Below are 15037 nucleotides of genomic sequence, written 5' to 3' on the forward strand. Positions count from 1 at the left end.
ATGTGTGGTCTGCTCCGATTACTTTAAGGGAGAGCACCACACACTTTAAGATTGTTTTGCACCACCCATGTCGAAAAAGGTCCTCTGAGGCAGACATTGGGTTTTATTTTGTTTTTTTTACCGCCGCTTCTCTGATTGGCTACATCCCAGTCCACAGAGTCGAACAAATTGAGACGAGTCGGCTTTTTGGTCCTAACCGCTGAAAACGTTTAATATTTCAGATTGTCGGCCTGACCAGTTTTGGATTGTATTTCTGGGACAAATTCACCCTGACACACTTCAGACAGAAGGATATTTGTTGTCCTATTTGTGACAATGTGTAGAGAGTTACTCACCACATAAAGCTGCTTCCACAAGACACCCCACTCCTGTAGTGTCGAGGTGGTCTCGGTGATGATGGGGTCCTCAAGGGGCACCACCGTCTCGCACAGCCTGACACAAAGATTTGCATGAACACGAGGGTGCAGTGCACATCACCGGAAAACACATTTATGAATGAGTGTGATTTAAAATCAAATACAGGAGTATTGGGATTCTTCCACTCTCACAAAATCTTCCTTTTGTTTTCTATTTCACTTGTGCTGTTTGGGGTCATAAGAAGTTGTGTTGGGAATTTTGGTTGTTGTTTTTTGTGCTCGACTTGCTGACTAATTGCCTGTCTATAAAGTGTTGCGCCACCTTTGCAATGTAAAGAATACTTTTCTGTTAAGATGAGTTTCTAGTGCATAAAATATTACCTAACATATATGTTATTGTAATTCTGGAGTAACTCAGAGTCTCGACTACAACAAGAAAGCAAGGCTTGAGATTTGGACTTGAAACTTTTTTGCAGTGCTCCCCTGTAACAGTACCAAAAGCAAAATGTATGGAGCTTGCCAGTGCATCAACTACTGTCATGACAAGGAGGAATTGTGCCACTCGCTCCATGAATCTAAGTTGTTGTCAATGCAAGGAACACTTTGGGAAAATGCAATAGATGCATCACATCATTAACTCCACAAGAGAGCAAAAGAGAGTGCCCAGATTGCAGCTCCTGGAGCGAGGAAGTAGAATCATGTTGATTTCAAAGTTAGAACTTTTTAATTGTTTGAGTGGAAACATGAGGAAACTCAGCTGGTGGGTGAAGTCCTGGTAAGTTCCACGAGTTTTTGCAGCTAAAGCCTTCCACTGCTCATTATTCTCGTGTCACAGTGATTTTCATATTATGTGAAAGAATCTGTACAGTACAGTTCAGCTGTACACTAAGTCCTCAATCACAGGATTATGTTTCACCCATGCAATAAGTGAAATTCATGATACAGAAACACCATATTTAAATACTCTCTCTTTTTTAAAGCGCACACACGGCATTTTGAAGATCTTTACACAGTACACATTTTATAAATAATCCAAATACATTTAAACTAAGAATGACCAGTTTTTTCAGACCGATATCAGTGCGAGTATAGAAATCTTGAGTAGTCACCGATACCAAGCGCCAATACCACTACAATTTCCTTAAAAATCATCATGTTTTGGCATTTTCATATTTTAAATTGAAATAATTCAATTACTAAATATAAGTTTTATATTTTAAACTCAGTGACATGTTAACGTCCTATTCAATTTATTTTGTAGAAATACATATAGCATGTAACTTGAAAATGGAGGGGGGAGCAAAATCTTCCCTGGGGCAGCACAGTGGGTCGGGCCAGTTCTCATCATAACTTGCATGCCAGCAGCTGTGTCCTGCTTGTTTTGCTGTTGTTGTTTTGAGTTCCTGTCCAGTTGTTGATGTAATAATATATTTTGGGCAGATTTCATTATCACCAAATTCAAGCACGGCACAGGTCAGCTAAATTTATGAACCTGAGCAAAACTTCAACTAATTCTCAACTAGGTACCGCGTGTGTGTAGAATTTTGCTGCTCGTGTTAAAAAAATATATAATAATATATACAGCTTACCCTCTGTTGGTCACTGTAGATTTCTTCAAGTGAACGTAGCTGACTGGGAAAATACCCTGAGGACAGACACAGGTACAGAGATGTTACACACTGACAGGATTGGGTTAATGACCTCTCCCATATGCTTTAAACGCATTAAAATTTACAATATATTATACAGTATGATATAAGTTTCCAAGCATAAAATCTATAGGGAACGTATAGTGACAATCAGGATCGGACTAAAAAAAAAAGATAAGAAGTTAAATAACTTTTTTTTTGGTCTCTTAACGTTTGCACCAATAAAGACATGATTACATGGAGAACATTTGACCTTTGGTATTTGTTTGACCTTACAAGAGGAAAAAAATCTGCTGCTTTTTATCGCTGGGGGGGAGTGAGGGGGGTTAAGAATGTTTAAATGTCAGAATTTTGGACTTTGTTAAGTTGCGTTTGAAAAAATTAAGAATTAAACAATCTGCCAAAACTCCCCGATTTTTTTTGTTAATGTTAATAGCGCTAATATCAACCGGTTAAATTGTACGGCTGATTAATCGGTCTGGCCCTAATAATTGTGAATACTATACAGAGTACACTGCAATCACATCAAAACTTAAACACACTTTCTTTCCATACAGAAAAAAGTGATATGTTTAACATAAAAATCTAGCGGGGATTTTTTAATTTATCAAAACCATATAGCTACTCATCAAATTGCTTTTAAACAAAAGTAAACTCTTATAAATTACACAACAGTTTAAAAGAGAGTGGTATTCTTGTTAAATCTCAGTTCCTATGATCGCTATAAATTTATAATAGAGAAAGGAAGAATTACTGTTAAATGTAAAACATGTCATTATTTATTAAATAGGTAAAAGTACAAATAATAGCATGCAACACAGCTACATGTCAATCAGGGGATCCCTCTCGCTCTTATGTCATGCGTTGTAGCAGTTTATTACGTCACAGCAAACTGTTAATCAACCATTTAGAAACCTTTCATAAGGCTCCCTGTCAATTTCAAGTGGTAATAAAGCAGAAGATAAACATGCAGAAGCATAGCACAGAGAGCTTGGGACGGTAAAAGCCGGTGCCAAATGTCACTTGTGCAGCTCGTCTTTCCAATCTGCCAGATGTGAACAATTAGCCACCACGAGTGAAATTAAGTCTGTGAGCACTCAGAGAGTATATGGGGGCGAACCAGTGTGGGCAGCGGAGCGCAAAACAAAATGGTGGGTTGTTGTTAAGAACTGTAAATAGCTGATGGGACTGACTGGAGAAGGGACAACATGCAGTCACGAACACCTACAGCACAGGAAATGGATAGCTCTTGTGCTGGCTTTCAAAAAAAAGCTCAGTTGCATCCCATAATACTTTAGACCATGTTAAAAGCAGTGTGGATATGCCTGAGAAGCACCCAACTCTCTTTTCCAAGACAACCGTCAACTTGTTATTCATGTTTCCATTCTATTGTGCTGTATTATATTTGTCGAAAACACTGTCGTATAGTTTGGGCATTTTCTGCAGTGCAGTATAGTGATTTCGGTCCACTCTATTGGTCCGCTTCATTGGTTCTCAGTTTTAATAATGATGTTCCATAAAAAGGAGCTTCTATGGGGAAATAAAATATGATGTCGGAATTGAGTTCCCTGTATAAAATCTTTCGGATTTGGCTGTGATCAAAGCTAAGACATTGCACAAAAGTCACTGCAGAAAATGATGAATTCAGCAAAATTTGGGCTTCATAATTTAGGTTTAAATGGCTATGAAATGGCTTATATATAAAGAGGTTTTTGCAAGAAGACTAACTGCACCATCAAAACACTACATTACCTTGATTGAAGGCTTCTTGGTCGAAAAGCCTCTGTACCAACCTAAAGGACATCAAAAGCAATAATTGTATCTTTCACATGTTATTAAATCACAGCAAATGTTTATCCAATTACTTGATTAATTGATGGAATAATTGATTCTAAAGATATAGGATAGCAATACCCCTAAAAACACTCCAGCCATCATCATTTGATGTGATATTGATTAAGTTTAGCTGTTCAAATAGGACTTGGTGAGAAGAAAAGCAGGGAAAGAGGCTGTGAAGATGACAACAGCAACAATACAGCTGCAGGAATTCCTGGCGACTACTGCTTGTGCCCTTTATGTAAAGAATCTACCATACCCGCACTTGTCTAGACTACAGGGTGACAAAAGGTACACAAAGTCTTTGTGTGTTGATTTTTTTTTCAGTATCTTAGGATACACACTATGATTAAATTCATTACTATTTACAGTATAATCAAAAACAATAGTTTAGCCATTGTTTGGGAAAGACCATACCTTCACTCTTCTCCAGAATCTGGACCGTCTCCCCAATCTCCAGGACCAGGGCCTGACATATCGGTGACCGGAAGTTGCAGATAACTGTACACAAATAAAGAAAACAAAACAACAGTTGAGACAAGAGGAATGAGCCCGCAACGCTGCGTTCAGGTCAGGTGACAGAGCTCAGTACGAGGGTGCTTGAGCTGATCTGAGAAGGGGGATTGAAAAAGACATAATGAACCATTAGAGGAGCATCGAGTCCCACCTGACCTGTCCTCCACTCAGTGGCGATGACTGGTTTGCCTAAGCAATAAAAACCTTTCGAAGTTATTGATTGTGAATTGTGACATTTGTTTTTTTTTTTTTAGACTCAGGTTTCATAATCGAAAGGGGACACCCAAAAAATAAATAAAATTGAGCAAAATTAAAATAGTGTTTTACGTTTCACCACAACTGAGTACAACCGAGTGTCATCTTTTCAGCATTTATCTTCAAACATGTTTAGTGTATTTAGAAATAAATCTTTGATTTGACTTTACAGGGTCTAAATAAATAAATACTTTTAAGAGTTTAGGCAAGCATTACCCCCCACTCCACACACACACCTCACCTCCTATGTGGGTTGTCATTTTAATAACTAATTAATCTTTAAGCAGCCTGTAATGTGAGCAATATTTAGCTAATTCGAGCTGGCGGATTGGAGCCCACACAGGGAGGGTTGCCAAACGGCTTTATCCACTTTTTTCTGAGGGCTCTGATGCAGAAACAGTTGGGCCCAAATTCCTGAAAAATACCGAAAGTAGCAGCTAGCTGTTTGTTACAACGGCTTTCGTTTCCTACAGATGTTTCATTTGTTGAGTTGATATTTATTCCCATAAAAGAAACTCCCGGTTAACAACACTGAAAGTCACACCCATAATTCACGCAATGGCTCATGGGACTGAAGAAAAAGGTGAATGGACCGATTATGTCTGAGCCGATTATCTGGGCCGATATTTGGCATTTTGCTGATTATCGGAATCAGCCTTTTTTACTAATCCAACGGCCGATAAGTGATCAATTTAAAACTGGGTCAGGGATTACATTAATAGTTTCCCCTATGGCTTTTGTGCTTTTTTCAACTGTAGTTATATTAAGTATATAAGTAATGCTGCATGTTAGTTTTGAATGACAGAATCCTTGCTATCACAAGTTGTTAAAATATAGTATGTAAATATATATTTACATTCAGATACTTTCACTTTCAGTTAACTTTGTAAGCGATGCCAGACTTAGTTTTCAAACTTTAAGCAAGGGCAGTTTTTTTGTAGTTTGGCCCGCCAAGACAAATCCTGATTTTTTTATATTATAGGATGTTATATCTTATTTATTTTTTATAAATATGTCATTTGTTTTGGTTTTGTTTTTTTTAAACAAAAGAAGAAAGAAAGAAAGAAAAAAATTAGATTTGAAAAACTTTTGTTTAATAAACATACGCCTCTTTGGCATTTAAATGAATTCAAATTTAAAAAATGGTGCCAAAATGTTCTTTTTTACTGCAAACGAATATTGGCTTAAAATATTGGCCTACTCAACCACTAATAATCGGTACAGGTATCGGCCTTGAAAAAATATCGGTCTATCGCTAATAGGCATTTGCATAAGTCTTCTGTGTCACCTGATTGTAATGTGGAACATTATACAGTATTTGACCGTACACACAATTTACTCAAGCCGAATTAAGGACATGTTTTTTCTTTAGGGAACGAGTGTCAGATTAAAGAAGCAAAACGCACGCTAAATACAGAAGCCAGGCTTCAGTGAAAACAAACTTGTTTAATAATGACAGCACTCCGTTGACAATGTTAAAAACCCACAAATGGTGGCCCTTGAAGGTCCGCTTGCTGTGAATCATTATGCTAATGAACTAGCCATGGGACCCAGTGAGGGGGAGGAAAATAAGGAGGGGCTCTGGCTCGGATCTGCTGCTTGTTTCAGAGTAACGGGTGCTCAGTTCCTCTGTGAGGGTTACTATGGCAACAGACCAGCGACAAACTGCAGCACTCTTTTCACTGTAACTGCTTCGAGGATGAGGGCACTGTATTTTAAAATGGCAAGCAAACAGCTGCTTTGCACCACTATGGAGCCGAAATCAACATACCAGTACAGCATGTGATGTTTTCAAAGAAATAAGAATAAAACCTTAAGAATGCCCAAATTATAGGTTTGTTTGATTTAAAAAGATGAAAATCAATGGGGGCAAAGTTGTCATGTTAGAGAAGGATAAAAAAATCATGTTTTCTGAGTCCTACCTCAGAAAACTCACACGCTGTGCAAACACGCTTTCACTGTGTCTAAGGCTCCGGTGCATTAGCATATCCTCTAAACATGACCACTAAAGGTCCCATGCAAAACATGCTGAATAAAGGATGCCGGGAGTGTAGAATGTTAGCAAATCCACATTGCTTTTAATACATGACACAATGTTAGTGCAGGCTGTGTTGGGTTGAGTTGCATGGTCACTTGTATGTGAGTAGCATTGAAATATTTAGTTCAGACCATCCTGTTGCATTTAACCAGCATTCAATCACTAAACCAGAAATTTGGTCCAATAATAGGAATTCTATTGCATTATGTTTAAATGTTGATTATCAGATACAGTAATTAGTAATTCTCTATGTATTTCAGGGGTTACGTTCCAGTGTTATATCGACCCCTCTGTTCACAGTAGACAAATCCAGTTTTTTTCCAATCTAACATGGGCAATCATAGGCAAACATCATAAGATTTCTTTTGCCTGAAAAAGCAGGATTGAACAAGATATGACATTCTATCTATCACCCTCAGCACAAAACATGTTGCGTTTGAAATACTTTCTGTATTAGGTATAGGTATTAGCTATTAAGGTATTAAACCCTCGAAAAATATTTACAATTATATGCTGTATATGCCCACACTAGGCTTGATATTCCATTTGTGGAATGTGAGTTAAGCAGCCGTTTTTATCCACCTCAAGGCGGCTGCCATTTTCCCACTTGCTGTCAACGGAATATGACATCACAGCTGCCAGGTCTCAGGTCACAACCAGTCACGGCTCAGCTTCAGAAAACTGGCCACCAGTCTACCAAAATAGGTCCCAATCGATTGAACCTTCATGATTTGAAACCTCGTATACAGTACCTGCAGATATTTTTCTCTGTGGTTTGTCAAATGTAGAAGACATTCATTTTCATTTTACAGGGATGTGTATCCAAGTAAATGTAGTATTCTTGACCTGCTCAATGTGTAGAGCAGGGGTCACCAACACGTTGCCCGCGGGCACCAGGTCGCCCGTGAGGACCGCACGAGTCGCCCGCAGGACTGTTCTAAAATTAGCTCAAATAGCGGCACTTGTCACTGAGCTGCATCTATTTATTTTGCAGTCAAACCTCGGTTTTTGAACGTCCCTGTTCTCGAAATAATCGGAATTCGAACAAAAAATTCGAGATTTTTTTGCTTCGGTTGTAGAACAAAATTCGGAGGTCGAACCTCGCGAGATGAGCCGGGAGGACCCGAGAAAACCCGACCGCGCGGCCCGGATGCCGACTGACTCCGTTGTTATTGTATTTTCGTTACTTTGAGGATTGTATTAACCCCTAATCATGCCTCCAAAGACAGCAAGTGGGAGCAGTAAAGAAATTCTGAAACACAAAGACGCTCTTAAAGCAATGTGACAGTGAGCGCCCGGCGCGCTGCGGATGCGTGATCGGACAAAATTAAGATTCCTGCGCACTGAGGTCCACTTAAATTTTGGAAAGTACATCAAATTTTTTAAAATATTTTCCAAATTTTAGCGACGGCTCTGTCACAGTAACGCGCCCAGCGCGGTGTAGTTGCGGGGTGGGCGACGTTGCGCGTTCGGCGGTGCGCTGCGGTTAAGCGATCGGACCAAATTAAGCTCCCTGCGCACTGAGGTCCACTTAGATTTTTTAAAGTACATCAGGACTTTAAAAATATTTTCTAAATTTTAGCGACCGCTCTGTCACAATAATGCGACCAGCACGGTGCAGTTGCGCGGTCGGCGACGCGCTACGGTTGCGTGTTCGGCGGTGCGCTGCTGTTGCGCGATCGGACAAAATTAAGCTCCCTGCGCACTTAGGTCCACTTAAATTTTGGAAAGTACCTCAGGACTTTAGAAATATTTTCTAAATTTCAGCGACGGCTCTGTGACAATAATGCGACCGGCGCGGTGCAGTTGCGCGGTGGGCGACGCGCTACGGTTTACGCGTTCGGCGGTGCGCTGATGTTGCGCGATCGGACAAATATGCGCAAATGAAAAAATGCTTAAGAAAGGCGGGGTTTTTTGTCTTGAAACGGATTATATTTTTTCCCATTATTTGTAAAAATAGATTCGGAATTCGACCGATTTGCTTCTCGAACCGCCTTCTGGAACGGATTGTGGTCAAAAACCAAGGTTTGACTGTATTTTTGCTATTCTTGTTAAAATCACACTTACATGTGAACTGGAAATGACAATAATAACACATAGTGAAAGCCAAATTGAGCAAATTGACTATTTCAGAAGTATGTGTCAAACTGGTAGCCCTTGGCTTTAATCAGTACCCAGGAAGTAGCTCTCCGTTTAAGAAAGGTTGGTGACCCCTGGTGTAGAGGGATGTAGAGTTATGAATTGGTCCGATGGAAATTAAATTGGTTTCACTGTCTCAATTGCCAAGAGACGAAAAAGTGTAATTTGAACGCCAGTCTTTGACATTGCATTGATACATTGATTCAAAGTCTGATTCTATTGCTATTTCCTCTTTTAGCAGCAAGAAAATGGTGCATAATAAAATAGAGCCCTCTCAGTAGGTGATGACATTCAGCTAATCAGAGACTAAATCAGGTATGCAATTCCTGTCAGGCAAATAAATAAGAAAGATACATTTGAAAGATACAAGTGAATGTTATTCAGGATTTTGCAGGGAGACGATCACTGTCAAGTCTCCGAGGTCCCAAAATATGGCTGATAACAGCACGGTATGATAATCGAGGGCACCTCCTGCAGCTCTTCGCTTTGAATTGGACATCCACTTTTTGTTTGATTATTTTTTTTTTACATTGTGTTTTATGTGCCCTCTCTGCATCCATTACAGCCTGGTGATCCTGAAAGGGGGATCCTCCCATCTGTGGTCCCTTCTCAAGGTTTCTCATTTTTCGCCTAGTAGGTTTTTTTTTGAGTTTTTCCTTGCCCTCTTGGGAGCTTAAGATTAGGGGATGCTTTGAGAACAATTGTCAATTTGTTTTGTATATGTGAAGCCCTTTGAGACTGCTTGTGATTTAGGGCTATATAAATAAACTTGACTTGGCTTGATAAAGAATGAGACACGCATCCCCGGCCACCCCTCACTGAGGTGTTGTGTCACATTGGCCACCCCAAGAAAACAATTCTGGCTACTGTTAGAGTGGTGCTCACTCTAACTTATTTTTGCAAGAACCACACGGGAGACAGTATGACCTTTTTAAGCACTTGCAAATGGAGAGTCATTCGTCGCTGTGCGTATAGCGATGATCGAATGAGGTCTGACTCAGGCCTCTTGCAAGAGCATTTTTATTGAGAGAAACAGGGTGGGGGTGAGAGTGGGGGTGAGAGTGGACAGGATGGGGTTGAAGCCCCTGGCCTGCTGATCAAAGCATAGCAGGGGGTCTTTTACGACGTTGTGTAAACAAAACAACTTTGATTGCTTCCTCTGCAGCTGGTCAGTTCAAAAGATCTTAGCACTTTGTTCTACTACTTTTGTTCAGACAGGACAAGCTAGATTGATTATTACAGGTTACATTCCAACACAAGCATAGGATCGAACTAATCTATCAACCCTAACAGCTACATCCCTGCTAAATGTTTCAATTTTAGCCATTGAATGTCGAGCAACAAGAAAAAAACTGTAAAAATAAAGTCTTACGAAAATGAACGACGTGTAATTCTGAAACTTGCTTGGATGCAAGAAAGAGGCTTAATTCAATAGAATCACAGTAGTGTGTACGCAAGCGTGTGTTTAGTTTGCTTTTGGGTATACAAATCCATTAGTGACGAAAACACCCCAGTGTTGTAGTGGGCCTTTTATGAGATGATTGCAGGTAATTGAGGCGAATATTGCACCAGGTGCGTCATAGTTTTAAGCAAGCGTGCAACTGAGACGCATTAGCAAACAACAACATTAATGGAAGTTTGAAATCTCTTCGTGTCACATTTAGTATGCATTCGAACTCACGGGACCCGAATGGGTGCATGTTGGCCTTCTCTGAGAACACATTTCAGTTTTGTGCTCCACAGTACTGCCTAAAGAAACCATGCGCTGTATTGATACACTAAATATTGTTTTACTTCTAAATACTCTTAAATATTTATCCATAGCCTGTAAATGAACAGACAAATCAGTCAATTAACAAAAACAACAGATAACTAATTTCCTGTTGATCTTCATCCCCTCTTGTAAATTAATGTTAATGCTTGAGTAAGAAAAATAATGAAATGTTATTTTCTGTCAAGCAGTGAAGCTAGGCATCACATTTCCATCTTCACTGCTTAACAGTAAATACATACAAATACCCTTTCTTAATAAATCGCCTTGCATTAAAATTAACCACAGGGATCATGAGTGCGCTGTTTTGGCGAGACAGTCTAAACCTAAAGATGGAAAAAACAGATCAATCCCTATCAATACCTCAAAAAGGGCCATTTTAACCAAACATTTATTTACAGTTTGACAGGCACGTTGTGGATGGGCTTGTAAAAAAGTGTGTGCTGTTCGAATCCCGGCATGTCCGAGTCGTGAATGTGCAGCTACTTGAATATCGAAATGGCGTCTCCGCTGCCATTAATTTACTGTTATTTTACGCCTAAATTCTTTACAGTGTATGTATGCCACTTCATCCATGAATCGAGCAAGTTTACCATTTGTTTTCTATTGCGTATATCAGAGGCGAGAGCCATGAAACTGCTTTCCAGCTCTTACTCGAGAAAATATAACACGTGTGGCTGAACGACCTTGTTTGAGGGACCGATGAGGCACATTCCTACCTGAATGTACAAAAGCCCTCGAGGGAGGAATACAGAGAAAGGTGAGATATCATCAAAAAGTTACACGAACAACATTGAACACTTTTCGAGCTTAGAAATGGGACGTTGTGGTTTGAGAACATTTGATTTGACAAGACATTACCTACAACGTTTTCATCCAAAGTGCAGTTTTGAAACCAGCTGATTTCTTTCTTGGTTCCTTTCATTCCACTGTCCTCGTCTGCTCCGTTTGTATTCAAGCAATGCCAGAAATGTGAAAGTCTGTTTAACTTAAGAATGACTTTACATACAGTTCAAATTTTCAGATTGGACTAAACCAGGGGTAGGCAAGTCCGGTCCAAGGGAGCTGGGTCCTAGGACCTGATTCAAATGATCAGGGTCATTAGCAAGTTTCTACAGAGCTGTTCATTTGAATCAGGTGTGTTGAGGCGGGATACTTTTAAAACAGGCAGGACAGCAGCTCCCAAGGACCGGACTTGCCTACCCCTGCAATTGCACTAAACGAATTATTTACATCAATCAAAGCGGAAAATTTTAGTCGTGAGTAGTGTTGGCGAGATGAAGCTTCTTAACACACTTGAAGCATTTCAGCCAAATGTGTTGAGGAGTGATTCATTTCTCAAGGCATCATATGCTCGTGCACCTACAGGTCAAGGCAAAAAAAGTAAAAATCACAATCGTTCGGTCTGAACAAAAGAAACAAGTCAGTCTCGGCTGTGTCACCCAAACATTTGCTATCTTCGCATACGTGGGTATTTCGTGATCGTCAGCAATATTTTGCCCACACATTCGGATGTTTTGTATTTCAGAAATGCAAAACAAAGCGCAAGACCCAGTTGTTAAATTTCAGGGGTGACAGCTTGCCACTTTTAGAAGTGTGTAGTGGAAATATGGTCGTGCAAATATGGAATAAAATTGACAGTTTATGAACCACCCTGAATAAATACAAGTTTCTAACATCACAACGAGCGAATCCTCGAACCCACGTTTAGCGACGCATCACTCTACCAACTGAAGCAACTGCACTCTTAACAAATAGATAATAAATAAAATAGAAGAAAGTATTCTTTTCTAACTTGCCAACTAACTTTAAGATTGCTACGAACGCCGACAACACCTGCAAAGTGGCGCGAGGTTTCCAGTGTTATGCGGCATCATGGATTGAACCAATGACATATTCCACAAAAACCGTGGCCTCATTTGTCATCGGTCACGTGATGTTTTGAGTTTCCCCTCAATTGAATCAACATCAGCTGACATTGGATCACATCAGATCCTAGAAATGTCCATTACGAATAGTGGTGACCTAGCACCATTAGTCGACTTGATTACTTAATGTGCAATGACATAACCGGGCACGTGAACCACGTGCAAAGAGCCACGAACTGTATGCAAGCCATCTGATTCACGACCTTGTTTCGGTGAAAAAAGTTCAACGTAAAAAGTCTGTGCGGGCGCAATTCAAGGCTGTTATGTTAAGTTTAGGTTTGAAAGATTTTGAAAAATAATCAAATTGCTATTTTTTTTCCCTCAATATTGCAATTTAGATTTAATGTGCAAATGGTTTTTAAAGGTCCCCTTTCCATGCATTTTTTTTTTAAAAACACAAGCAATATGTTTATCTCTTTTACAATAATAAAATCGGATTTATTATGCATAAGTGTTTTGGTCTTTGCAGGTGAGGGTTCCACTAAAATAAAAGGAAATGAAGCACGAAAAAATATGAAAGACGATTTATTTATGTACTTCAACTGTAGTTATAATTGAGCTCAAACAAAGTGAGCATGCGTTGGTGGGTGTGGGTGGAGGTATATCCATCCATCCATCCGTCCATCCATCCATCCATCCATCCATCCATCCATCCATCCATCCATCCATCCATCCATCCATCCATCCATCCATCTATCCATCCATCCATCCATCCATCCATCTATCTATCTATCTATCTATCTATCTATCTATCTATCTATCTATCTATCTATCTATCTATCTATCTATCTATCTATCTATCTATCTATCTATCTATCTATCTCTCGCTATATACGTGTGCGTGTGTGTGTGTGTGTGTGTGTGTGTGTGTGTGTGTGTGTGCGTGCGTGCGTGCGTGCGTGTGCACGTGCGTGTAGCAGTCCTTATTTTCTCTCACACACGTGTATGTGCGCCAAGCCCCCCCATGCAGACAAGTCCACAGGTGGACCCCGCTTACACCTGTTGGGGTCAGAGTGCCCCCTGGTGGTTGTTGCAACGCCAATCCACCCCCCCACCCCCCTAGCTCCATCACCCTCCACTTAGAACACTGTAGAAAATGCCAAATTGACGCATTTCCAACAAACCACGCGGCGGGTATAGGTGTGATTCATTCCATCAACACCTGAGCACACTGAGATCCCATCTCTGAGGTGGTGGTTCGGGCTGGAGGCTGCATCAGCCCACGCAATCTCATCAACCCGGCCGCCCTCCCCTCCTCCCTGCTATGCAGCCATTAGAAGTGGATGTTGTTTTTCATTGGGTGTAATGTGTTTCTTGATCAGAATAGATTAAAATGGACTGAGTGACTTGGGTTTACCTTATTCCGACGCTAATAGAGAACAACAAACGTTGCTATAATGAACAATAAAAGATGCAGTTGACTCACCAACTCCGATTTTTTCCTCTTCGGTAGGGATCCACATATTTGGTTATTTGTGCCACATTGTTTCGATGAAATCAGATGATGTCGGCTTGAAAAAAAAATGAGATGAAGTAGACGAGAGGGATGTTGTTCGTACTACATGACTCCACTGGAATTCTGACGTTGGTGTGCGCAGTAATGGTGGCCGGGAGGAAGGAGCATCAAAAATCACTGCTTTTGGTCTTTAAATATTATTATTATTATTATTTCCCGGCATGTATCGCCAATCTGATGCAGTCTCCGTGACCAGCTGGGGGACGCGCACACGTGCACGCGCTTCGCAGTCTCCACAAAGGTGTTATTCCAGCCGCATTTCAAGTCAAGCGCAGGTATCTTTCAAAATCTACTCATCCGGTAGCCTTTTTCTAAAAGAAAGAAAAGCAGTCTTATGCAGTCCACGGATGAGACGAGAAGGGATAAAAATGAGATGTTAATTTGCGTCGAGGTCGCAGCGTAGATAGGTCCGATTTGGCGCAAGAGGAATCGAGAGGAGGCTGCAATGTAGCGTAAGATGCGCCATCTTCGTGCGCGTCACGTGACTCGTTTTGTCAACACCGATGTGTCAAGCGGAGGCGAATGTGCTGTCTCTCCCTCCTTCCTCTCTCACAAACTGCAGTTCCTCCTCCCGCTTGCCTGCCCTGCCTCCCCGCTGCCAGTGTGCGTAGGCCAAGATGCACCGCCCATTCCACGGCCCCCTGGGGTGCTACATGCCAGGCTCATGTGTGTATGGGGGGTGGGGGGGGGTTACCTCCCAGTTGAGTCATTGCAACGTGCCATCATCAGTACAATGCTTTGTCATGCTGTAATGTGATTTGGACATTGGTGCAAGCCACCTCCACTCCTATCTCTGAATAGCATATACATGCGCAAAGAGAGAGACAGATAAAGGGAGTGATATATATGTAAATATATGGCAGAACCGCACACTAGGCACCCCCCCAGGCATCCTGATGAAATTGCCTGAGCCACCTCATATGGCTCCTCTTGATGCAGAGGAACAGTGACCAAGCTTCAGTGCCCTACGACAGAAACTCATTTAAATTGTGACGGAATCTTGTTTTGGTCACTACCATAGCTGTTGTAGTTT

The 15037-nt window shown here is 40.8% G+C and overlaps 1 protein-coding gene across 4 annotated transcripts in view; it reads right to left on the reverse strand.

The window, feature by feature from the left end:
* dock3 (dedicator of cytokinesis 3) overlaps positions 1-14556 on the reverse strand; it is a 43365-nt gene extending 28809 nt beyond the window's left edge. For 2 of the 4 annotated variants that reach the window (XM_088363680.1, XM_088363673.1), the window contains exons 1-5: positions 13915-14556; positions 4259-4342; positions 3758-3798; positions 1946-2001; positions 336-432 (exon numbers count right to left, since the gene is read on the reverse strand). In XM_088363680.1, coding sequence (XP_088219806.1) covers positions 336-432; positions 1946-2001; positions 3758-3798; positions 4259-4342; positions 13915-13951 — 315 coding nt within the window. In that variant the 5' untranslated portion in view covers positions 13952-14556. Of the gene's footprint in view, positions 1-335; positions 433-1945; positions 2002-3757; positions 3799-4258; positions 4343-11421; positions 11612-13914 lie in introns of those variants that run through there. The other 2 variants (XM_088363694.1, XM_088363687.1) reach the window with 2 other exon arrangements.
* Positions 14557-15037: the final 481 nt, after the last annotated feature.

The sequence above is a fragment of the Syngnathus floridae genome, chromosome 2, assembly GCF_059516105.1.
Source record: "Syngnathus floridae isolate MCC-2025c chromosome 2, RoL_Sflo_1.0, whole genome shotgun sequence".
Classification (NCBI taxonomy): domain Eukaryota; kingdom Metazoa; phylum Chordata; class Actinopteri; order Syngnathiformes; family Syngnathidae; genus Syngnathus; species Syngnathus floridae.